The following is a 24,546-nucleotide window of genomic DNA, read 5'->3' on the forward strand; positions in this document are numbered from 1 at the left end:
TTGAGAAGAACCTGTTACATTTCCAACGTCCTTAGGTTTGGTTATATAAACCCCACCGACATCTATTTTAAGGTGTTTTTCCTCAACCTCTTTATTCTCGATGAGACTGCACGTAAAAAAATCCGTTCTGAAAATCGTCAACATGCAGTCACGAATTCCAGAACGAGCAAGATTTTCTCTTACGAAAATACACCATGAACTAAAATCATAGATGCGTGAACTCTATTCCAGAACAGAAACGTAACGCCTCTGCCAGGTGCTGGCTTAAAAGCCAAAATCACGAGAACGTGAACTGTGTTCTAATATTGAGAAACTCAGTTCTGGAATTGGAAATTAAGTTCACGAGGACAGGAATTCTGTTCATGACAATAAGAATTTTGTTCACGGCAGCAGTAGTATGTTCCCAGTACCGTGATTGTAGTTCACGGTCTGTAGAGATACGCAGAACTCGGTACATAGACCACTAAAATATTATCCGACTATTAGGCACACGATTCCGGTTTGGAATTAGCTTTTATCATTTTGCACAGTACTTACAATTGTTAAGATAACAGATCATTTTACGAAGGTTGTAGAGTTCTCCTTCATCAAAAACAGGAACAAGTTTGATTCGAAGGGAACGCAAACAAATGGCAAAAAACTCACTTTGGATCTGCGTCAGCATATCTTTTGCATGAAAATAAAAGCCTTTATTTCACTTGACGTCAATCTGGTAGATCTTCTACTGCTAAAATTTGGTTTTAGTCACAACACAGCACGCACAATTTATCAATATATGTATAAAATAAAACAGAAATAAAGTTTCCCGGCACTTTTGCTAGCGTTAACTACCGGGTGGGTATTTGTTTTCGAGCATGCGTTATCAACAATGACAGCGCGCGTGAAGTGAGTTCACGCTATTGGAAATCAAGTCACAAATATGATTATTTGAATTCTTATTTTCGCGAATCGCGTTCTCAAATTTGAACGCGTTACTAAATGAACAGTGTGGTTGGTTAGGCAAGATTTTTGTTCTCATATTTACAACAGTATATCACGAATACTGGTTTTGTCAATCACGTTTACGAGAAAAGTATCACGAATTCAAAACAGCTATTGGTTCCGTTTCTCATGATATTTAGTTCACGAATTTTGGAACGGATTTTTAAGCGTGTGTTGATACGGTTCCACAGGAGTTACTCGAAGAAAATAACCGTTGATAATATGACGTCTTAAAAAATGTCGTCTTGGCCCGACGTTAGCATCTGCTAACTTTGCATGGAACAGAAGGGTTCTCAAGGATTCATTCTGCCGATCGTTTTTCCATCTTCGGAACAGGTTGTTAGATTTTTTTTCATAGCTTCCATATGTCAGAGTTATACCACGAAGTTTGTGCAGAGGCATGTTGCTTCGTGTGTCATAATGTATTGGATAGCAACAAAATCATGATTGATGGAAACCTCTTCGTTTGTATTCCCCTCAAATTATCGCAACATTCAGTTTTCAACACCATTCAAAATTAAACTTCGTACCGGTTATGCAATTTCTGTACAGAGGATATCTACAACATGGTTTCCATTATTCCATCAATGTACATTCAATCGAGATTTAGTTTAGATTCTCATTTTATTTTGAATTTGTATGTGCATTGTGGGTGGAAGAGGAAGATGTACAACAAGCATGCCTCAGTCCTGTCGACAATAAATTCTCCCGCACGGAGGAAATCAAGTGATCAGTATTTTCCAGCATACAAAATAGGGGAGAAAATATTTGTATCGAGCATCGTTACCGTAACCGATTTCGTTTGGCTCAAGATGTTCGGTGCTGGATCTGAATGGAACTTGCTTAGAATAGGAAATGTGTATGTAACAATATTTTCATTTCAAATTTCGACATCTTTTTGCATCGACCGAATCAACGACCATGTGAGTGCGATTCGGTCTTGTGGACGTTTGGGGATTCCATTGAAAGAACTGACAGCAGGTTCTTCCTTCCACTACTTCCGGATGCTTCTCTGACGACAACCGTTGCGACTGTTACGCTTTCTGTCACCTCGTAAGTATAATATATACATCGTTGCAAACAAATGCTCCGAATCGAGGTTTATATTGAAAGAGGTACACTAGATGGCATGGCGAAGCACATAACGTGGCATGCGGAGTAAGTTTTACGATGGATAGTCTTATAGAACGTCCCCGTAAAAGCAGCCTGAAAAGGACGCAGAGTGGATTTTTTCCACCCATGCTTTTGATTGCTTCTGCCTTTATTCACAATCCATCGTCTGACACAAGCCAGCGTGCTGAGTGGCGTAAAAAATGGCACTCCTTTGCCACCATTTTTGGTTATCAAAGTCGAGCACCTTATACCCACGAACTTGTCCGGAATCCAGTCGGTTTGCGCTGGATCTTGGCGGTGACTTCGCTGGGAGTGCAGGATGAAAAGACACACTCTTATGGTTCTCCTTCTTGTAGCAAATCTATCTGCTGCCATCGATGGAACCGGAAGCTCAAGGTTTACGATTTAGTTTGCGCAAAGTTTTCCTCCCCTTCCTGCAATCTATCATAATCTAAAAGCTTTATTGAATTTCCATTCAAATCACGCTTTCATTGTATTTATATCTTCATGAAACGGGCTCTCCATCGTCTTTGTGACTTGCGTGCGGCACTGGGCCCATGCTTTGCATTCGAGCGAGGTGTTATCACAGGCACCTGTGCGAAGGAATTGGATACTTTCCCAAAGAAGGTGTGAGATGCTACGCCTGAATGGAATATAAAAAATACGATGAAAGTACGGCAGCTTAGGGATACTTTCCACAGATAGAGAGCGAACTTATATTTTTCACCATAACTTACATACTTTCACGAAAGATGAAGGAAACGAAAGGTAGCATAAAATCAGGATACCTATTCCTGGAGCATGGTGTACGAGTGATTCTCAACTGGAATGGCTAATTTGAATGCTTTCACGTTTTCAATTGCGAGAAGGATTGTGCTTGTGCATAGTTGATGCTGCTGGCTAGAAGTTGGCATTCATGGTGATTCTCTTTGCCAGGCCAACTTTCAATGGGCATGTTTCAAGGTTTATGACATGATACCTAAGATTGGAAGTTGTTGAGTTTTCTGTGGTTACAACATTGATGTAACGCTTAATACAGACATGCTAATATAATCTATAATACTTATCTATCATCAATTAGATTGGGCCACTTTTCATTTTTAATTTTAGAATCAATTATGATCAGAAATCAATAATTTTACATGATCTCAGGAATTCACCCAGAAATCCATTAAGGAAAGTTCTGGGTGAATTCATGATGGAATTCCTGGGGGAATTATTGAGAAAATTCCTGGGGGAATTCCTGAGATCATGTAAAATTATTGATTTCTGATCATAATCGATTCTAAAATGTAAAATGAAAAGTTGCACAATGCAATTGATGATGGATAATTATTATTGATAATATTAGCAGTTCTATATTAAGTGTTACATCGATGTAATCACAGAAAACTCAAAAACATCCAATCTTGGGTATCGTGTCATAAACCTTGAAACTTACATTTCAGAATCGATTATAATCAGAAATCAATTATTTTACATAATATCAGGGATTCCCCCAGGAATTTCATCAATAATTTCACCAGGAATTCCATAAGGAATTCATCCAGGAACTTCCCTTAGGGACTACTTCGTGATTTCCCTCTGTAATTCCGTCTAAAATTCCTTCCGGGAGCTTTTCAGGAATTCCCACCGGGATTCCTTCAGAAATATCCATCAAGGATTCCCCCAAGAATTCCCTCAGGGATTCCTCCAAGAATACCCTCAGGGATTCCTCCAGGAATTCTCTAAGGGATTCCTCCTGGAATTCTCTAAGAGATTTCTCCAGGAATTCTCTAAGGGATTCCTCCAGAAACCCCTTCAGGGATTTTGTAGAAATTTCCTCAGGGATTTCCCAGAAATTCCCTCAGGGATTTCCCAGAAATTCCCTCAGGGATTTCCCAGAAATGCCCTTAGGGATTTCCCAGAAATTCCCTCAGGGATTTCCCAGATATTCCCTCAGGGATTTCCCAGAAATTCCCTCAGGGATTTCCCAGAAATTCCCTCAGGGATTTCCCAGAAATTCCCTCAGGGATTTCCCAGAAATTCCCTCAGGGATTTCCCAGAAATTCCCTCAGGGATTTCCCAGAAATTCCCTCAGGGATTTCCCAGAAATTCCCTCAGGGATTTCCCAGAAATTCCCTCAGGGATTTCCCAGAAATTCCCTCAGGGATTTCCCAGAAATTCCCTCAGGGATTTCCCAGAAATTCCCTCAGGGATTTCCCAGAAATTCCCTCAGGGATTTCCCAGAAATTCCCTCAGGGATTTCCCAGAAATTCCCTCAGGGATTTCCCAGAAATTCCCTCAGGGATTTCCCAGAAATTCCCTCAGGGATTTCCCAGAAATTCCCTCAGGGATTTCCCAGAAATTCCCTCAGGGATTTCCCAGAAATTCCCTCAGGGTTTTCCCAGTAATTCCCTCAGGGATTTCCCAGAAATTCCCTCAGGGATTTCCCAGAAATTCCCTCAGGGATTTCCCAGAAATTCCCTCAGGGATTTCCCAGAAATTCCCTCAGGGATTTCCCAGAAATTCCCTCAGGGATTTCCCAGAAATTCCCTCAGGGATTTCCCAGAAATTCCCTCAGGGATTTCCCAGAAATTCCCTCAGGGATTTCCCAGAAATTCCCTCAGGGATTTCCCAGAAATTCCCTCAGGGATTTCCCAGAAATTCCCTCAGGGATTTCCCAGAAATTCCCTCAGGGATTTCCCAGAAATACCCTCAGGGATTTCCCAGAAATTCCCTCAGGGATTTCCCAGAAATTCCCTCAGGGATTTCCCAGAAATTCCCTCAGGGATTTCCCAGAAATTCCTTCAGGGATTTCCCAGAAATTCCCTCAGGGATTTCCCAGAAATTCCCTCAGGGATTTCCCAGAAATTCCCTCAGGGATTTCCCAGAAATTCCCTCAGGGATTTCCCAGAAATTCCCTCAGGGATTTCCCAGAAATTCCCTCAGGGATTTCCCAGAAATTCCCTCAGGGATTTCCCAGAAATTCCCTCAGGGATTTCCCAGAAATTCCCTCAGGGATTTCCCAGAAATTCCCTCAGGGATTTCCCAGAAATTCCCTCAGGGATTTCCCAAAAATTCCCTCAGGGATTTCCCAGAAATTCCCTCAGGGATTTCCCAGAAATTCCCTCAGGGATTTCCCAGAAATTCCCTCAGGGATTTCCCAGAAATTCCGTCAGGGATTTCCCAGAAATTCCCTCAGGAATTTCCCAGAAATTCCCTCAGGGATTTCCCAGAAATTCCCTCAGGGATTTCCCAGAAATTCCCTCAGGGATTTCCCAGAAATTCCCTCAGAGATTTCCCAGAAATTCCCTCGGGGATTTCCCAGAAATTCACTCAGGGATTTCCCAGAAATTCCCTCAGGGATTTCCCAGAAATTCCCTCAGGGATTTCCCAGAAATTCCCTCAGGGATTTCCCAGAAATTCCCTCAGGGATTTCCCAGAAATTCCTTCAGGGATTTCCCAGAAATTCCCTCAGGGATTTCCCAGAAATTCCCTCAGGGATTTCCCAGAAATTCCCTCAGGGGTTTCCCAGAAATTCCCTCAGGGATTTCCCAAAAAAAAAATTATGGGGATTTTCCAGAAATTCCCTCAAAGTAATTTCTAAGAAATTCCCTCAGGGATTTCCCAGAAATTCACTCAGGGATGTTCCAGAAATTCAGATTTCCCAGAAATTCCCTCATGGATTCCCCACAAATTCCCTTAGGGATTTCCCACGAATTCCCTTATGGATTTCCCAGTTCTTTTCTCAGGGATTTCCCAAAAAAATCCCTGGGGGATTTTCTAGAATTCTTTCATGGGTTTTATTAGGATATACTTCCATAGATTTCTCCAAGTTTCAGGGAACAGAATTTCTTTTCATTTACGCAGGAAGAACTTAAGAAAGTCTTTTTCCACATGATTGTTTAAGAAATTTTCTTAGAAGTCAATCCAGAATTACTGAAAATAATGCAACAATAGTAGTGATAGAAGAAAAAACTTCAAGTTAATACTAAAAAGCAGGCTTTGTCCCAAAAGGATATTGTATTAAGAAAAAAGAAAAGGAATTGATTTGAATCAATTAAATCTCTATGTAACGCAGGTGCTTTGAATCTCAGAATCCACATAATTTCGCCACATGGATTGGGCTTATTAATCAAATTCGGATCCATCGCTCAATACAAAATAAGTGGTTTTCGAGGCTTTTCAGCACACAATGGAGACAGGTACGGAAGTAGTCCATATAAGTTTCTCGCTCGCACTGTGCACAATAAGCTGCTTTACTTCGTTGATATACTACCAGCAAGTTTTGCTCTCTTAACAATGCCACTGACTACATTGGGAATGCACCAGCCAGTCAGCAAACGCCAGCGACAGCACCAGCATAGGACCGCACCGCATGGTGATAAAAGCGGAACTTAACTAGAAACACAATTACGAGCACTTGGTACCAAAGCGCCGCAAGCAATCCGTTCATTACTGCGACTTCCCCTTTTCCCAGTCAAGCCAACACACTCCGGTTGGTCGCTGGTAACACAACACTGCTAGGGCAGTGTGGTTTAAAATGCATAGGTTTTCAATGATCGTCGCACTTATTTTCCTATATATTTATTTCAAAAGCTTAAGATACGTAGTTGAAGATTTTTATTTCGAGGTTGTTGTAACAAAATGACCTCCATTCCATTCAACATAATTCTGCACGGGATTGTAAAATTGACTATTTACATTAACGACGTGGAGAGTTGCTTTCACAGCTCGCTCACGAGTTAAGCATGCATGTGCGACCCTTATGCTATTCGGCAAACTTTCAGATAAAACTACAAGGTAAAAGTCATCCATACATTGTTTTTTGATAGCATGCTTATGAACTGAGTTAGTAGCAAGTGAATGTAACTCTTTGCAAATGGTGAATGCCATCCCTGCTCCTGCATGCCGCCGAAGATCGTCCTTAGCACCCGTCGCTCGAAAACTCCGAGTGCTTGCAGGTCCTCTTCGAGCATCGTCCATGTCTCGTGTCCGTAGAGAACCACCGGTCTTATTAACGTCTTGTACATGGTACATTTGGTGCGGGGGGTGAATCTTTTTTGACCGCAGTTTCTTCTGGAGCCCATAGTAGGCACGAATTCCACTGATGATGCGCCTTCGTATTTCACGGCTCACGTTATTGTCAGCCGTTAGCAAGGAACCGAGGTAGACGAATTCTTCTACCAGCTCGAAAGTATCCCCGTCTATCGTAACATTGCTGCCAAGGCTTGTCCTGTCTCGCTCAGTCCCACCTACCAGCATGTACTTTGTCTTAGCCGCATTCACCACCAGTCCGACCTTTGCTGCTTCACGTTTCAGGCGGGTGTACTGTTCTGCCACCGTTCCAAATGTTCTAGCAATAATATCCATGTCATCCGCAAAACAGACAAATTGGCTGGATTTCGTGAAGATCGTACCCCGGCTGTTGAGCCCGGCTCGTCGCATAACACCTTCCAGGGCAATGTTGAATAGTAGGCAGGAAAGTCCATCACCTTGTCGTAGTCCCCGTCGAGATTCAAATGAACTGGATAGTTCATTCGAAATCCTTACGCTGTTCTGCACACCGTCCATCGTTGCTCTTATCAGTCTAGTCAGCTTCCCGGGAAAGCTGTTCTCGTCCATAATTTTCCATAGCTCTGTGCGGTCGATACTGTCGTATGCCGCTTTGAAGTCGATGAACAGGTGATGCGTTGGGACCTGGTATTCACGGCATTTCTGGAGGATTTGCCGTACGGTGAAAATCTGGTCCATTGTCGACCGGCCGTCGATGAAACCGGCTTGGTAACTTCCCACGAGCTCATTTACTTTAAGTGAAAGACGACGGAACATGATCTGGGATAGCACTTTGTAGGCGGCATTCAAAATGGTGATCGCTCGAAAGTTCTCACACATTAACTTGTCGCCTTTCTTGTGGATGGGACAGATTATCCCTTCCTTCCACTCCTCCGGTAGCTGTTCGGTTTCCCAGATCTTGACTACTAACTGGTGCAGACAGGTGGCCAACTTTTCCGGGCCCATCTTGATGAGTTCTGCTGCGATACCGTCCTTACCAGCCGCTTTGTTGTTTTTGAGCTGGTGGATGGCATCCTTAACTTCCCTCAGCGTGGGAGTTGGTTCGTTCCCGTCCTCTGCTGCACCAACATAGTCATTTCCTCCGCTGCCTTGGTCATCCGTGCCCAGTGAATCAAAATTCAACCATCGCGCAACAATAATGACAATATCGCAACCTATATTTGTTGCGACAAACAAACCCATGCGACATAAGTTTGTCCCAACTTGAAAATAATGGGATTAACATCGTTCACCACGAGTTTAGAGATTTTTAAGCCTTGCATTGCGATTTTCGAACGGTAACTTCGAGTCGGTAAACACTGCAATTCTGGTGAAGCTCTATCATCAAACAGTTTCGACTTTGGGTTAGCAATAATTTATTATTCACGAGTTGAAAAGTACGCAACAAATTCAGCTTACGTTTTGTCTGCAACAAAAAAAATTCGAGATCTTGTCATTATCTGTTACCAGTAGGGATAAAGAGTAATCGTCGCACCTTCTTTGTTGCTTGTTTTGTGCCTCTTTTGTCTGACAATTCTCTTCACTGTCCGTGCCTACATTCTCTTCGCCATTCAGGTGCTCGTCAAAGTGCTGCTTCCACCTTTCGATCACCTCACGTTTGTCCGTCAGGAGGCTCCCGTCCTTATCTCTGCAGATTTCGGTTTGCGGCACGTAGCCTTTGCGGGATGCGTTCAGCTTCTGGTAGAACTTGCGTGTTTCCTGTGAACGGCACAGCAGTTCCACTTCCTCGCCCTCCGCTTCTTCCAGGCGGCGCTTTTTCTCCCGGAAGAGGCGGGTCTGCTGCTTCCGCTTCTGTCTGTATCGCTCCACATTCTGTCGGGTTCCATGCTGCAGCATTACCGCCTGCGCTGTATCCTTCTCCTCCAGAACCGCTCTGCATTCCTCGTTGAACCAATCGTTTCGTCGACTCCGTTCTACGTACCCGATAGTGCTCTCGGCTGCGTTGTTGGTGGCTGCTTTCACTGTACTCCAGCAGTCCTCTAGAGGGGCCACATCGAGCACACCCTCGTCCGGCAACGCTGCCTCGAGGCGCTAGTGTAAAACGTGAAACGCATAGATAAACAATGCGCGCGCCTCTGGTTGTGAAAGCCACAACTATGAAAATTCAAATTGATCGTTAAAATCGTGGTCGATGGAAATTTTGCAAGTGTTACGTCTGTTTGTCTGTGATTTTACCAAATGAGTGCATTTTAAACTACACTTCCGTAGTAGCCGGTATCAGAGTAGAGCGCATCTTGCTTCTGTTTCCTCAGTTCAGTGGATTTAACCGGGCGCGCCATATGTGTGCTGGCATTTGTCATGATTTGAAGGACTTTCATTATTGTTGTTTTGTCCTTTGTTATGAGTTCCAAACAGCTGGTTATGTGGCAATTTCCTGGCAAGTTTCGGTTCTTCGAACAGACTATCAGCTCCAGAGCCAGTATATTTTGGCAAAAAGCGAAACTGTTTAAAAGAGTTGTAGCTTTGTAAAACTACTACGAAATTGCACCTGTTGTAGGTACATTAACCAATAAGTCTATGATGATTCTATAGACAAGTAGCATAAGCACTTTTTAGATAAGCATTAATTCTAAAACATTGTCTTGTTTAACCAAATTATAAAAAAAGTCAATACAAAAATAAAAAAATACTGGTTGCATTTTTTTTTCGAATTTTTATTGCGTGAAGTTGCAACTGATACACAGCTTGCTACTCTTTAGGTGTGAAAATTTATCAACTGCCTTAAGGACAGACTTGTTTGAATCCCAAAATGGCCGACTTTGGCACCTACTCACGATTTCAAACGCAACTGATCTTCTTATTTAAAGCTTATAACAAGTGAGCAAGAATAGAATAATAAAATGCTCTGTTGTTTGAAACTTGCTTCTTGAGATTTGTGCGTCTGAAGTTCTGATGCACTGTTGAAGCCGTTTGTCCTTAATATACAGGGAATGGCCAAAATGTTTGGGATATGCAACTTTTTTTCTCTCGCAAAAAAAGTTCAACATGCTATAACTTTTCATAGAGCGCATCAAAAAATCTCAAATTTTGACTGTTTGTCAACCTACTATATGTGCATCATTGGTACAAATTTGGGCTCGATTGATTAATATTTCGCAAAATTAGAACCGTTCGAACGCGTTCGGGTAAAACACTATTTTTTAGACAACTCATTTTTGAGCTGTCATACCTCGGCAACCAGTGAACTGAATTGAATGAAATTTTGAACGTACACTAACAATATGTAAATGCTTCACAAACTATTAAAAAATAGATAGTTTTTGAACGTTGAAAAAAGTTATCATAGATTGACACTTTTTGGATTTTTCTCGAAAAAATGTATTTTTTTTACATCAATGTCAATAAATTTTAGTGCTGATATCCAAAGATTTTCCACTTCTGTTCTCAAATTATCTCTAATCAGATATATAAGAGCCTATTAAGATTGAAGGAAGAACACATTTAATAATATTTGTGTGGTATTGTAAATTTGACTTATTTTCCTCTATATAGGTAAAAATTTCAACCCGGTATAACTTAATTCACCGTGAGAAAATGTTATATTTTATAACGTCGTATTAAGTATCAATATATTGTTAATAAACGTTAAAAAATTCATTCAGTTCGGTTCACTGGTTTCCGAGATATGACAGTACAAAAATTAGTTGTCTAAATAATAGTGCTTTACCCGAACGGTTCCAACTTCGCGAAAAATTAATCAATCGAGCCCAAATTTGTACCAATGATGCACATATAATAGGTTGACAAACAGTCAAAATTTGAGATTTTTTGATGCACTCTATGGAAAGTTACAGCATGTTGATTTTTTTTTGTGGGAGAAAAAAAGTTGCCTGTCCCAAACATTTTGGCCATCTTCTGTACTTCGTGTTCCAAGAATCCTTGCTTTTTGGATGTAGTTCAGGCCGTTCTTCAATTCTAGATCGTCCATGGATCTCAGGAAAGATTTAGGAACTCCAGTCGCCGAAAGGACAAACTCCATGTCCACACCTACTTCAACTTCTCTGCAAACTCGAGGTACCTCGTTACATTATTGAAGAACGTTGATTGAACTTTATTGTCTAATAAAAGTACAATAATGTCGATTAGGATTACCCGCTCCACTCTTTTGTCGTAAACCACAATAATGTTGGGATGGTTGGCACCCAATGACGACGCTCGTAATGATTTCGTGATTCTAGTATAACTTTATGCAACTCATTACCAGATTCGGGTCCGGCTGGTGCTAATGGAAAGGTTCAAATCTATCGACTTAGTAGTGCTCCTACTGCATTGCAGTTCCTACAGTGGACTTCCGCTTCTTCGGTCCTGTTTCCAAGAATAGGTCATACAGCATCAACTAAGCGTTTGGAGCCTCCTTAGCAATGTGCTGTGTGAGAATATCTGCTATCATTTTACGAAAACTCATTAAGGTGTGTTGCTTTATATGTATATTTTTTTTTTCAAGAGTTCCTTTCAAGACGCTCGCCCGGTCGATCCTACAATTGCACTGTGCTCGCGCTGTATAAGACGAGTGAGATTGTATGGTAGTGTTGTACTTTTCAAGGTCAAGGAATTCCCATGAGAATTTCTACATGAGCTCCTCCGGGAATATCTTCAAAAGTTTCTCCAAAAATTCCTACAGAACGTTCCCTGAAAATTCCTTCAGGAGCTTCTTTTGGATTTTCATCAGAAGTTTTTCAGGAAATTCGTTGAAACATTCCTTCCTTAATTTCTTCATGTACAGTCTCATCGAATATTATTTCTAGAGCTCCTCCAAATATTTCGTCCGGAATTCCTCCAGAAGTTTGGGAACTTCTTAATGAGTTACTACGTTAATTACTTCAGGGGTTTCTTCGAGAATTTTTTAGGAGTTTTCCCTTAAATACTTTGAGAATCCGTGAATGGCTCTCAGGAATCCCCTGGAAATAGCTTCAGGAAACTGTGTAAAACTCCTCCGGAAATCACTTTAAGGGTCCGTCCGGGAATTGATTCATGAGGTCCCCTAGGATTTTACCTCTTCTTGCGGAACTTTTTCAGGAGTTCCTCCTTAACCCTTGGGCAGTCGCGTCTTTGACCATCTGCTGCGACGCCGTGCTCTCGCTGTGTACCACATGCGTGCATTTTTCATGGTGCGTGTACTCACTACTCAGTACACGACGCGACCGCTCCCGGGTTAAATTTCACGAATTCGTCGGGATATTCCTTTGAGAGTTTTTGCGGAAATTCTTTCTAGAGTTTCTCCTCAAATAATTTTCCCAGGAGTTTCTGCAGAAGCGTTTTCGGGAATTGCTTCAGGAGTGCCACCGAAATTTTCTTTAAGACTCCTAGAGCTTTGCGGAAATCATTGAACATTTATCCGAAACATCTTTCAGGACTTTATTTCTTACTTAAGGGGGTTCTTTCGGAATTCCATAAATTATAAATTCTTTTGAAACTTCCTCCGAGAGCATGGAATCTCTCCAGAAATCAACACGTTAGTTCATTCAGGAGTCCCTGCAGTAAATCCTTAAAAAGCTTGAGAAACTTCTTTGAAAATTACTTCAGGAGTTCCTCCTGAATACCAAAAAATCCTTAGGAAGTTCTCCCAAGAAGTCTTTCAAGACTTTCTGCGTGAATTCTTCGAGGATTTCATCTTGGAATTTCTTGTGAACTTGCTCCGAAAGTGTCTTCAAGAGTTCCTTCATAAACCTTACTAGAATTACTCTATGAGTTCTTTCGAGAAATTCTTGATTTTCCGGGAATTGCTTCAGAAACTTCTCCGCAAACTCCTTCGGGTGATCCAACGGTCATGTTTTATGGAGTTCCATTTTGATCATCAGCGAATTCCTTCGGATTTTATTGTGATTCTTCCTCAAATGTATCCAGGAGTGTTTCCCTGGCAATCTCGACAAAATATTGAAATCTGCGAATAGTCTTTCTTCTTTTCCTTCTTGGCAAACGTCTCAACAGGAACAGAACCTACTACTCAGCTTAGTGCTCTATGAGCAGATTTAATTCATGGAGAGAACCCAGAAGGAAATTCTGGAAAAATCCCGCGTATATCTCTAACTCTCTACGAGGATTCTTTGAATTGTATTCCAAGAGAAATTCCAGACCCCCCCCCCAGCTAACACAAAGTCGTATACGATGTTACATAGGATGCTAAAGTGGAGGCCATACCCGGGTAGAGCTTAATGGCAAAAGAATGGCAAATTTTACCATTAAAACAGAATGTTTGAATGGTAAAATGTGTTATTTGTTTGTTTGAAATAAGAGTTAAAATAACAAAAATAATAACAAAATTTTATTAGCAGAAAAACTTAAAAATAACTTATTTTGCCATTGTAATAACAAAGTAATGGTAAATCATGCGGAATAAATTGAAGAACAAAATAAGTTGTTATTGAGATATTGATAACAAAATAAGACCAAAATTAACTGTTATCGGTGAATAACAAAATATGACATTCTTGAGTTATTGATAACAGAATAAGAACAAATTTAGCTGTTTATGTGGCGATCAAAATAATGGTGGGTTTAGTTGTTCAAATTCAATTTTAAAATAATGGTAGATTCAGTTATTATTTCAAAGTAGCAGAAGCTCATTTTACAGCCATTTTTTTTTTCTTCGATAAAATTCAAGTTCATCAATCAATGTAAAAACAGTTTTATTTTGTGCAAATTAAAAACTCAAAACGAAACGAACTTAAAAATCAAATTCACTTTGATGAACGTAGCCACCGTTGCCCCGCGATCTACTCTGGCTTCTCCTATTTAGGAACGTTTGCGCAGCGTAGGGTTGTTTGCGATAACATTCGCGATATGCTTATTAACCATTTTGGATTTCTCCATCGCAATCCCTACGGGGTCCTGGAGAATCAGTCGTCAGCAAAAATAAAAGTTTATATTGTACACAACTAGTAGAATTGATGTTTACATGTATAAGAAGAATCCCACTATACCAGTGCCCTAGTAGCTTTCTTAAAAAGATCGAAAAAGATAGATACGTCGTTTTACAAATTATACTCTTTAATTGTTTGAGTTCTAAATTAACATAAATTGATGTGCTTCAAATAGAATCCATTGCGAAACACACAGCTGAGAATCCGGATTTGTTTACTTTTGCGAGATACGTCGAATTGAAAAGTTATGCTTGAAATTTACAATATAATAGTTAATGGTATATTAAGAGTAAAATATGTTATGGTGCCTAATGTTCATAAATAATTTCTCACAATATCAAAATAATGGCAAATTTAGCTAGGAATGTAAATTATGTTATTGTTTTGATATTTTATACAATTCATTATAAAAGGTGCTAAATTGCAAGTTTTACCATGATAGTGATTTTTGTTATTGATGTGTTATTTAGCATTATTCATGAATAACATATCAATGACAAGATTTGCTATGATTGTATATTTTGCTATTGATTTGCCATTTTAAGTTTTTCATAATAACAGAAGAATGGCAAAACGAGATATGATGGCAAAACCAGTTATTATTTTGTCCTTTGTTTGCCATTAGCCTCTACCCGGGTATGCGTACATGCTTCCATTTACCCGCGTGTAAAGTGTGCGTATTCGCCTCCAATTTTGCATCCTATGCTACATCATATACGATCGTGTGTTTGCTGAGCCTCTAGAGACTTCTCAGGAGGGAATCCTGGAGAAATCTCAGTTGAATCTCCTGGAGGAATTTCAGAAAGCTCCTGAAGGAACCTCTTATGATCTCTCTGACGTAGCTAATCGAAAAAACCTAGATGGAATTCCTGGAGAATTTCAAGTGAAAATCCAATTTCTTGAGGAATCTTACATGCTATTCTTAGAAATCCTTGGGAAATTACAGGAAGGCATTCTGGAAAATACAGAAACTCCCGGTAATTAACGAATGAACTCCTTAATTCTTTGAAGCCAGAATTTTTCCAGGCGGACTTTTTTTACGGTTTTCTGTAGTTTTGGTGGTCAATAGCATAAAAACGGTAGAATATTACGGTGAATATTTTTTTCTGGATACCCTAGGTCATCCAAACTATCCTTGAGTTTAGATCTTTCAGTCTGTGGGAGTAACGGTAAATTCTTTCATTATACAAAGCTAGGATTTGTAATCTATCATGTCCAGTAAATCTTAAGTTCAACAGACAGTATCAGATCAGTCGGGATATTCTAGGGCATCCAAACTGCTCTTGAGTTTAGATCCTAAAGTCTACGAGTGTAACGGTAACTTCTTTCATTATACAAAGCTATGATTTGTAATCTATCATGTTCAGTAAGTCTTCCAAAAGCTTAATAGACAGTGTCAGATCAGCAGGAGGTCATCCAAACTGTTTTCGAGTTTAGATTCTAAAGTCTACTGGTGTAACGGTAACTTATTGCATTATACAAAGCTACGATTTGTCCAGTAAGTCTTCTGGAAGTTACAGTGGTTGTTTTTTTTATCAACAAAGCTTCATAACAGTAAGGAATCCCATAATATCCCAAAAGTATATAACAATGCTTTTTGTGCCTCCAACTGCTGGTAGCTTGGCTGACCAGGAACATTCCCATAGTGTCTTTAAATGACATTTGCGATTTCGCGAGCTTCACGGACCTCAGCAGATTATGTTATGCTATTATTCAATGTGAAAACACATAAAATTTTTCTTGTAAATTTGAAGGACTTCATAATAGAACAGTTTGGATGAAACTGAATGTCCCAATGGTTAACAAAAATAGACTTCAGATTGGTCCTGTAACCACGGATAAATATGCAACGTTACTCAGTATAGCAGATATGGCTGTTGTTACGAGTGTAGACCTGAAGTCCTGAACTCCAAGGTAGTTTGGCTGACCTGGAATATCATGTAGTGTCTTTAAATGACATTTGAGATTTCAAGAGCTTTGCGGATCCCAGCAGATTATGCAATACTATTTATGGTAAAAAAGCATAAAGAAAATCGTGTAGATCTGAAGGACTTCATTGTAGAACAGTTTGGACGACCCTGGATGCCCCAAAGGTTTATAATAAGTTAGTAGACTTCATATTGCTCCGTTTACTGCGTTTGATTATGCAGCGATACTCAGTACAACAGATATGGATACTGTTACGAGTCTAGACCTGAAATCCTGAACTCCAAGATAGTTTGGCTGACCTTGAATATCCCTGTAGTGTCTCTAAATGATATTTGAGATTTCAAGAGCTTCGCTGATTCCAGAAGATTATGAAATACTATTATTTTTGGCGAAAATACATAAAGTTTATTTTGTAGATTTGAAAGACTTCATTATAGAACAGTTTTAACGAACCTGAATGTCCCAAAGGTTTGCAAGTTACAATTTCCAGAGAAACTCCAGGAGCAAATTCCGAAGGAACTTCAAGAGAAGGCCACGGAGGATTTGATCGGAAGATTCTCGATGAATTTTCTTGATATACTGCTGGTGGATTTTCTGAAATCTAAAGGAAAGAATCTGGAAAAAGTTCACAAAATAGAAATATTAAAACAACTTTCAGAAGCAGATCAAAAAGAATCCCTAAGGGTACTTTCGGAAAAATGGAGGGACACTTATAACTTTTTTTAAACAATCGATTGCCACTAGAGGTTCGTGTGAATGTTTTATGTTTATTTCTGTGTCGATCCTGGATATTGTTAAGTATTTTAGCTATTCTGAACATAAATAAGTTTGAAAACTCACCGGGGCCCGTGGCGCAATTGGTCACACGTTTGCTTCATAAGCAGATGGTCATGGGTTCGATCCCAACCCCGGCACTTTCGTCAGTTGCTCTTATTCTCTGAGAGCAGCTGACACTGACCCTCATCTGAGCCCATGGCTCAAATGTACCCGGATACTTGGACATCAGCGAACGGATAGTGGAACCCCAATCGGACTGGAAAAAGGGACAAACAACAGCCACATATTAACACACATTAACATGCTCATCATTCTACCATGATAGGGTAGAAAGTGAAAGTAGCGCAACGGCTACCAGTTCGATATAAGATAATTAGAATAGAATACATTTAGGCGCTGTACAAAGTATAAGTACTGCTTTCAATTGGAATCGCTCACGCAGTGCCCTAGTGGACAAAAGTGCTGTAAATTAGGTTTAAGCGATTGAAGAACAAAAAAGTTTGAAAAGTTCTTTTTTTTCCATGAAACTTCCATATTTTAAAGGTTTTTGCATATTTCCAGCCATTTTAGATAATTCCAAAATCTTCTCTTTTAACAGTCGAATGCACTAGTTGTTTGTGTTTAGACCCTTTATTCTGGTGTAGAAGTACAAAATTAAGGGAGGAGGCAGTTTAACATTGTTACCAATGGTCCATTGTACGCTGATAAATCTCACCCCAAAGTAGTATTTTCAATTTTCTGTTCTTGATCCACCCGGTAGAGATTTTGTAAAACATCTTTGGGGCTGTACATAAATTACGTCACGCTTCTAACGGGAGGGGGGTTTTGCAGAACGTGACGATTCTTACTAAAATATAAGGGTCCCATACAAAAAGTGTGACATAAGGGAGAGGGAGGTGGCGAGGACCACTCGGGAAACTGGCTAAGCGCCAGCATGCTACCGTGATGGACTCTCCAAAGCGAGTCATCGATGTTCGTTGCTGCAGGCTACGCAGCTAACCTTGTGGGTGCGATGTGCACTAGCCCCTCTCTGAAGCAATACCTTCTTGGTGGTTCCGGAGAGACGTAGGGTTTGGCGACCATAGGAATGGTTTAGTGGGTACGAGGAGAGAGTAGTCCTGGATCTTACTTTTGTTGTAGAAGACGGCCTGTCAGACCTACACTACTTTAACCTTCTGTTAGGGTGTATGTTGAGCAGATTATCCCCCTATGGTTTAGAAGAAGAAAAAAAAAGGGAGAGGGAGGTTGAAAAAGGTCGATTTTTGTGTGACATTATTTGTGTATACGCCCTTTTGGCTATATTAGAATTGCTAATACTGCTATTCGCAAAAGTTTCGACCCCGGTACAGGTTACGGTATACTACCGTAAAGATAGATCTTAGACCATACGGATAATTAGACCCAAAGATCACAAGCATAATCTTGCTGAATAGCTGAGCATTTCGTGGTTGTAAATTCCTACTATGTGCAATAAACGGTCTAGCTTCGATTGTTTCTTTTCTAGGAAATAACAGTGACCATGTGTTTCCATATTCTCAGTATGGTAAGCTTTGATGAAAATGCCATATGACGGTAACACTCATACGCTATGGCTTGACGTTTTTACAGTTTTTGTCACTCGCTGCATACTCCATGGTACACTTTCCACAGTCTATCGAATGAAGGCAAAATAGAGCCGACACCACCGTAAAAGCATAGTTCAAGGCAAACGTTGATGGAGCTCAATTCGTTAATTTGTAGATGATGAGATGTGACATTTTTCTCTTTGCAGAGAACCTCGTTTGAGCCAGTTTCTGCTGAAGGCACGTGATTGCTAGATTCACAATTCGCAATCACAACGTACAAATCGGCTGCCAAGCATAAATGGGCGAGTGAATGTACACTGCTCGTCATATGTTTGCATTCACAAAAAAAAAATATTGTATTATGGTACTTTTTTCACGACATTTGTATGAACTTTGCTGAAAACCTTCGTAAATTATCAGGTTTGCTATACATTCTGAGTTAGTGTTGTGAATTCATATTTACGACGGGCAGTGTGCACACAGCCAGCCATATTTTATCGTTGTCCTTTGCTTTAAGCCTCCGCGAACATAGACTGGCCCGGCGAACAAGCACAAAAGGGCCCGAACTAATTAGATTTTCCCTCCAAACAAACAATCACTTCCATTCATTCAATCAATTCATTTATAATTTTCCCGTTCGTTTTGTCCCGCCCGCTCGCTTTTTTTTATTTCTGCACCATCAACAGTACCCGGCCACGATGCGATGGTCGGAAGACAATTGAAGGAACTGGTACCTACAACATCATCATCACAGCGGTAGTCGATGTTGTCGGACCTGGTGTCGCCGTTTCCATCTTGTTTGATTGTCATTGTCATCCGTGGAGGTCTCTCGGTTCTGTTGCTGTTGTTTCCACTCTATTATAATAGCTATCGCCGACGACGTTGATTCCGATTCCGATTCCGGCAAACAGCAAGCTTTTGATTTACTCTCCTTTGTTCTACGAGTGGGGATGATTTGTTTGGCAATTTTTCCATTGTTTTCCCTCGTTCACTCATTTTTCCGTTCTCTTTCTCTCGTTTCAGAAATCAAAATTCATCCGGGTGGAGTGCAAACAAGCGACGATCAATTAAATATAATTGGAGGTAGGTGCCTGTGACACAATCTCTCGGTGTTTGGTGAGAAAGCCGAGCTTCCGGGGGACTGATTCTGTAGCTTTTTTTTATATTTGCACCGGTTGGACGAGAGCAAAAACGAGTCTGTTCCTGGCAAGTCCGGGATGTTCCAGTTGTATTGTAATTGAATCTGTACAAAATAGGTAGCTTTTGACTTAATTGAATAGATTTGTAGTGGATACTGGATTCATATCCTTTGCAGTTTGTTCAAGAAACTCTGTCTACATCAAAGTCGTCTCTATTTTGTTCATGGAGGTACCCAACCGTTCTTGAAATATTGTGAAAACATAATTGGCGTTGTATGGTTGATAGAATCGAGTTTTGCAGATTCCCACAAAGAACTGGGGAAAACTTGAAATGTGTCCAATCAAAGAACAACGATAGAAAGATAGCCGCAACTTATTTGGACATTTTATTGCACACAAAACGTTACATTTCAATATCGACATATGACCAATTTTAAATTGGATCTGATAGCCCAAACGCTTAAAGCCATTGTAAAAGTTTAATTGTGCAGTATTGCTATCTTAGATCAATAATTTTGCATGGTGAAGAGACTTTATTGTTTCTTCAATCCACAGTGTCTGTTCTCAGGATTAGACAGCAGAAGCATTTGTTGGGTCGGATAAGCGTCGTCTGCGTTCCAACGAGGGGCTTTAGGCCCAACTGTACACGATGTTTCTCCAGAAAGTTTTGGAGAAATAACACAATAATACACACCGAGACCAACAACAACAAAGGAGATGAAAAAAAGGTTTGCGATTGAAAACTCGGTACTGTCAAGGCGCCATTCACCGTGTGCCTTCGAATATTTTTTCATTATTTCCATATTATGATTGAATGATATGACAACTTCCCTTCAATTTCACCAATACAACATTGTATTGGTGGAATTGAAGAGAAATTGTCATATCATTCAATCATAATATGGAAATAATGAAAAAAATATTCGAAGGCACACGGTGAATGGAGCCCCCACGGTGAATGGCGCCTTGACGGTACGTGGAATCTCCAGTTTTTGCAAATGCATCGGAAGCATCCGCATCGTAGCCCTGCAAGAGGTGTGGCATTTTTTCCATGAAAATGTCCTTCTTTGCGAACTAATAACTTAAAATTGTTTCAGCTACTATTATTCGAATGTTATTTTTAAGCTATGATAAGCACCAATTTTATTTTCAATGGGTAACTAATAAGGAATTATGCTTTCAATGCTAAATTATTGAGAGTACGTGAAATCGAACTCTCAATCCCCAGATTCTTATTGTCACTTATAAGGAGTGAAGACTGGCGCTTGAGCCTAGCTATTAACCCTCCATCAGTCGCATCAAAAAAAGTTACACGAGCGGTCGCGTCGTGTACTCAGTACACGACAAACGCTTTCAATTATGGTTTATATGCCTGACTAGATACAATGTTGGTGTCTTCGGCAAAAATGTCCAACTGGATAATACGCGTCTGATAGTGGACATGTGGAACCGGTCAACACGATCTGGTCCTGTCCCGGGTGTCGGAATGGCCCTCGCGGGAACCTGTTTCGTGGACATTTCAGTTATGGCACCAAAACTAGGCATGCGACGGCTCTATCTCCATGATTTTTCATGTACATCATCTTAGTAACCATGAAAATGATCAGTGACCTCCCTGGCTAACCCGCGGCCACCGGAATGTGCCCTGGAGGAACCTGTCTCGAGGACATTTTGACCATGACACAAAAAACAAGGCATGCGACGGCTCTATCTTCATGATTTTCCATATCCATTATTTTAGTAACCATGAAAATGACCAGTGACCTCCCTGACCAACCCGTGGCCAACGAAATGTGCCCTGGAGGAACCTGTTTCGAGGACATTTTGACCATGACACCAAAACAAGGCATGCGACAGCTCTATCTTCATGATTTTTCATATCCATCATCTTAGTAACCATGAAAATGACCAGTGACCTCCCTGGCTAACCCGTGGCCACCGGAATGTGCCCTGGAGGAACCTGTTTCGAGGACATTGTGACCATGACACCAAAACTAGGCTTGCGACGGCTCTATCTTCATGATTTTCCAAATCCATTATTTTAGTAACAATTAAAATGACCAGTGACCTCCTTGGCCAACCCGTGGCCACCGGAATGTGCCCTGGAGGAACCTGTTTCGAGGACATTTTGACCATGACACCAAAACAAGGCATGCGACGGCTCTATCTTCATGATTTTTCATATCCATCATCTTAGTAACCATGAAAATGACCAGTGACCTCCCTGGCCAAACCGTGGCAACCGGACTGTGCCCTGGAGGAACCAGTTTCGAGGACATTTTGGCTTTGACGCCAAAACTAGGCATGCGATGGTTTTATCTTCCTGATTTTCCATATCCATCATCTTAGTAACCATGAAAAGGACCAGTGACCTCCCTGGCCATCCCGTGGCCACTGGACTTCGCCTTGAAGGAACCTGTTTTGAGAACAATTTTGACCAAGGCGCCAAAACTGGACATGCCACTGCTCGATCTTTTTGATGTTATATATCCATCATCTAGGGTAAATCGCCAATTGTTACACACCTTAAAATCTCGCCAATTGCTACACATCTCATAAGCAAAGCATGGAGTCTGCAACAATTAGCAAGTTTTCAAGGTGTGCAATAATTGACGATTCACCCTAAGTAACCGTGAAAAAGACCAGCGCTCACGGTTCCTACTCTATATGAGGGTGGTCATTAGAGTGGGACACCGAAAGATATTTCACTCCTGTACACTTTTTGAGTTCCTTTTTGGTCCCATATCAACTGTGCAAAATTTCAGCACGATCGGAGAAACTATATTTTAGCGCCAGCCATTTTAAGTTTTCATACGATTTACTATGGGGAAAATCACTTTTTCAAAGAAAATCGCCACAGGTTGCCCCTTAACTCCAAAAAATAAATTGATAAATGATTTCTGTTGGAAATTTTACGAGGAATTAACTCTCCGAAGACCGCAAAGTGATCTAAGGCATGTGGAAAAAGTTATTAACTGAAAACCGAATGGCATGCCAATGCTGTTAAACATGTAAGGAATAACAATAAATAATAAAATCTCGTCATCTTATCAATCGGGTGAGGCTTAATAACTTTTTCCACGAACGTCGCATCGGTTTGCGGTCTTCGGAGGTCTGATTCCTAGTGAAGTTTTCTACAGAAATCATTCACCGACTTATTTTTTGGGATCTAGGAGTGACTCCTAGCGATTTTTCTTTGCAGATGTAAAATTTCCCCATAGTAAATCGTATGAAAAACTAAGAATGGTGGGCGCTAAAATATAGTTTTTCCGATCGATCTGAAATTTTGCACAGTTGATATGGGACCAAAGAGGAACTCAAAAAGTATACAGGAGTTATAGTTTTTTCCATTTTTTTGTATTTTCCCATATAAACCGTGTACCAGGCTAGTGGTCATGCATATAATTTTCGCTTATAGCATGGTGAATCCGGTAATTTGATACCTATTTCCAAACCCAAAAGCGTTTATTGTATTGTTTAGAATATGTTCAATCTTGTTTTGTAATTTTCGAATAGAAAGACATAAAAAATATTTTTTTTTTGCTTCAGGGAGCCGAAATTTTTTGTTTTGTGGTTTTGGTTACCAACTGATTTTTATACAGTCATACCTCGGTATAACGTAGCCTCGATATTACGTAACTCAATATAACATAACTTTTACCTCGATATAACGTAACTTTTTTATGGTTCCAATGTTTTGCTATTTGAATAATAAGCGTGAATCACGGAATAGACTTTATGAAATTACGCTCCTCCTGAAACCGAGTCTGCTAGCCAGTTCAGCGTTATACGAACAATTTCGCAGTTATATGATAGTTTTCGGTGTCAGCAATTTTGTTTAGCTGCTAACTGCAACATGTTTACGTTTCACTTAACGAATGAAGTTAAGTAACTGCAACGCCTGACAGATGTCATCAAGCCATCAATTGATGTAAAATGAACGTGAACTTCATGTCACTGTTCATAGGCCAGAGAAACTTATTCACCTAGCGTGAATGAGGATAAAGCATCAGTTACTTTTGCATTTTGTTATATGAAGATCCTGCTTTTTCTCTTCGTTTAATTCATCCACATTCGTTCAATTCCTCCAGCCAATTAGGGCAAACATGGCACATCATTTCGACGTTTGGCGGTGCGATAACTCCAAATTTGTCGAACTTACCGGATTTACAGGTAAGAAGCATTGCAGTTAAACCGTTTGCACCGACCGAACGTCTACTGTACTTATTCTTGACATATCATTCCTACTGAAACATAGCCTTCAAACTCCAAAAGACATGACAGTAGACAGCAGTGGAAGCAAATTCGGTTTCATGCGATACTGCGAGTTATAACACCGGGGCAAGTCCGCCTTGTCTTAGAAGAACCCTGCAGAAAATCGCTTAAGAAATTCTTTGATAAATCCCTAGAGAAATTTCTGGCGAAATTTCGTGGTATATCCCCCGGATGAATTTCCACCGAAATATGCAAAGGTATTCTTGGTATAATTCTTAAAGGAATTCATGGAATAATCACATGAAGAATTTATGTAGAAAACCAGCGGGAATTTCTGGAGGGACTCAAAGCAAACTTCTAGAAGAATCACAGCGAGAATCTATGGAAAAGGCAAAATTCCTGAAGGAATCATTAAAAGAAATGCTTTGAAAGAAAATGAGGCATCCCTGGAGTAATTCAACAGGATTTCCTGGAACCAGCAATCTATTATTGAATCTCTGAAGAAATTCCTGGTGGTTTTTGCCGAAATCCTAGCATGAGTTTTCGGAAAAATTTCCGGTGAAATCCCTGGGAAAAAAAATACTTATGAGATGTGCAACAATTGGCGAGTTTTTAAGGTATGTAACAATTGGCGATTTACCCTAGATGATGGATATATAACATCAAAACATAGAGCAGTTGCATGCCTAGTTTTGGCGCCTTGGTCAAAATTGTTCTCAAAACAGGTTGCTTCAAGGCAAGGTCCAGTAGCCACAGGATGGCCAGGGAGGTCACTGGTCCTCTTCATGGTTACTAAGATGATGGATATGGAAAATCAGGAAGATAGAGCCGTCGCATGCCTAGTTTTGGTGTCATGGTCAAAATTTCCTCGAAACAGGTTCCTCCAGGGTACATTCCGTTGGCCACAGG

General features: G+C 40.4%; 1 protein-coding gene across 1 annotated transcript in view; it reads left to right on the forward strand.

Annotated features, from left to right (window-relative positions):
• The window catches only part of LOC109433434 (lachesin), a 315,576-nt gene that overhangs the window by 277,763 nt on the left and 13,267 nt on the right, over positions 1 to 24,546 (forward strand). The window contains exon 7 of the mRNA XM_029862736.2: positions 19,307 to 19,366. Coding sequence (XP_029718596.1) covers positions 19,307 to 19,366 — 60 coding nt within the window. The remainder of the gene's footprint in view (positions 1 to 19,306; positions 19,367 to 24,546) is intronic.

The sequence above is a fragment of the Aedes albopictus genome, chromosome 3, assembly GCF_035046485.1.
Source record: "Aedes albopictus strain Foshan chromosome 3, AalbF5, whole genome shotgun sequence".
In the NCBI taxonomy this organism is placed as follows: Eukaryota; Metazoa; Arthropoda; class Insecta; order Diptera; family Culicidae; genus Aedes; species Aedes albopictus.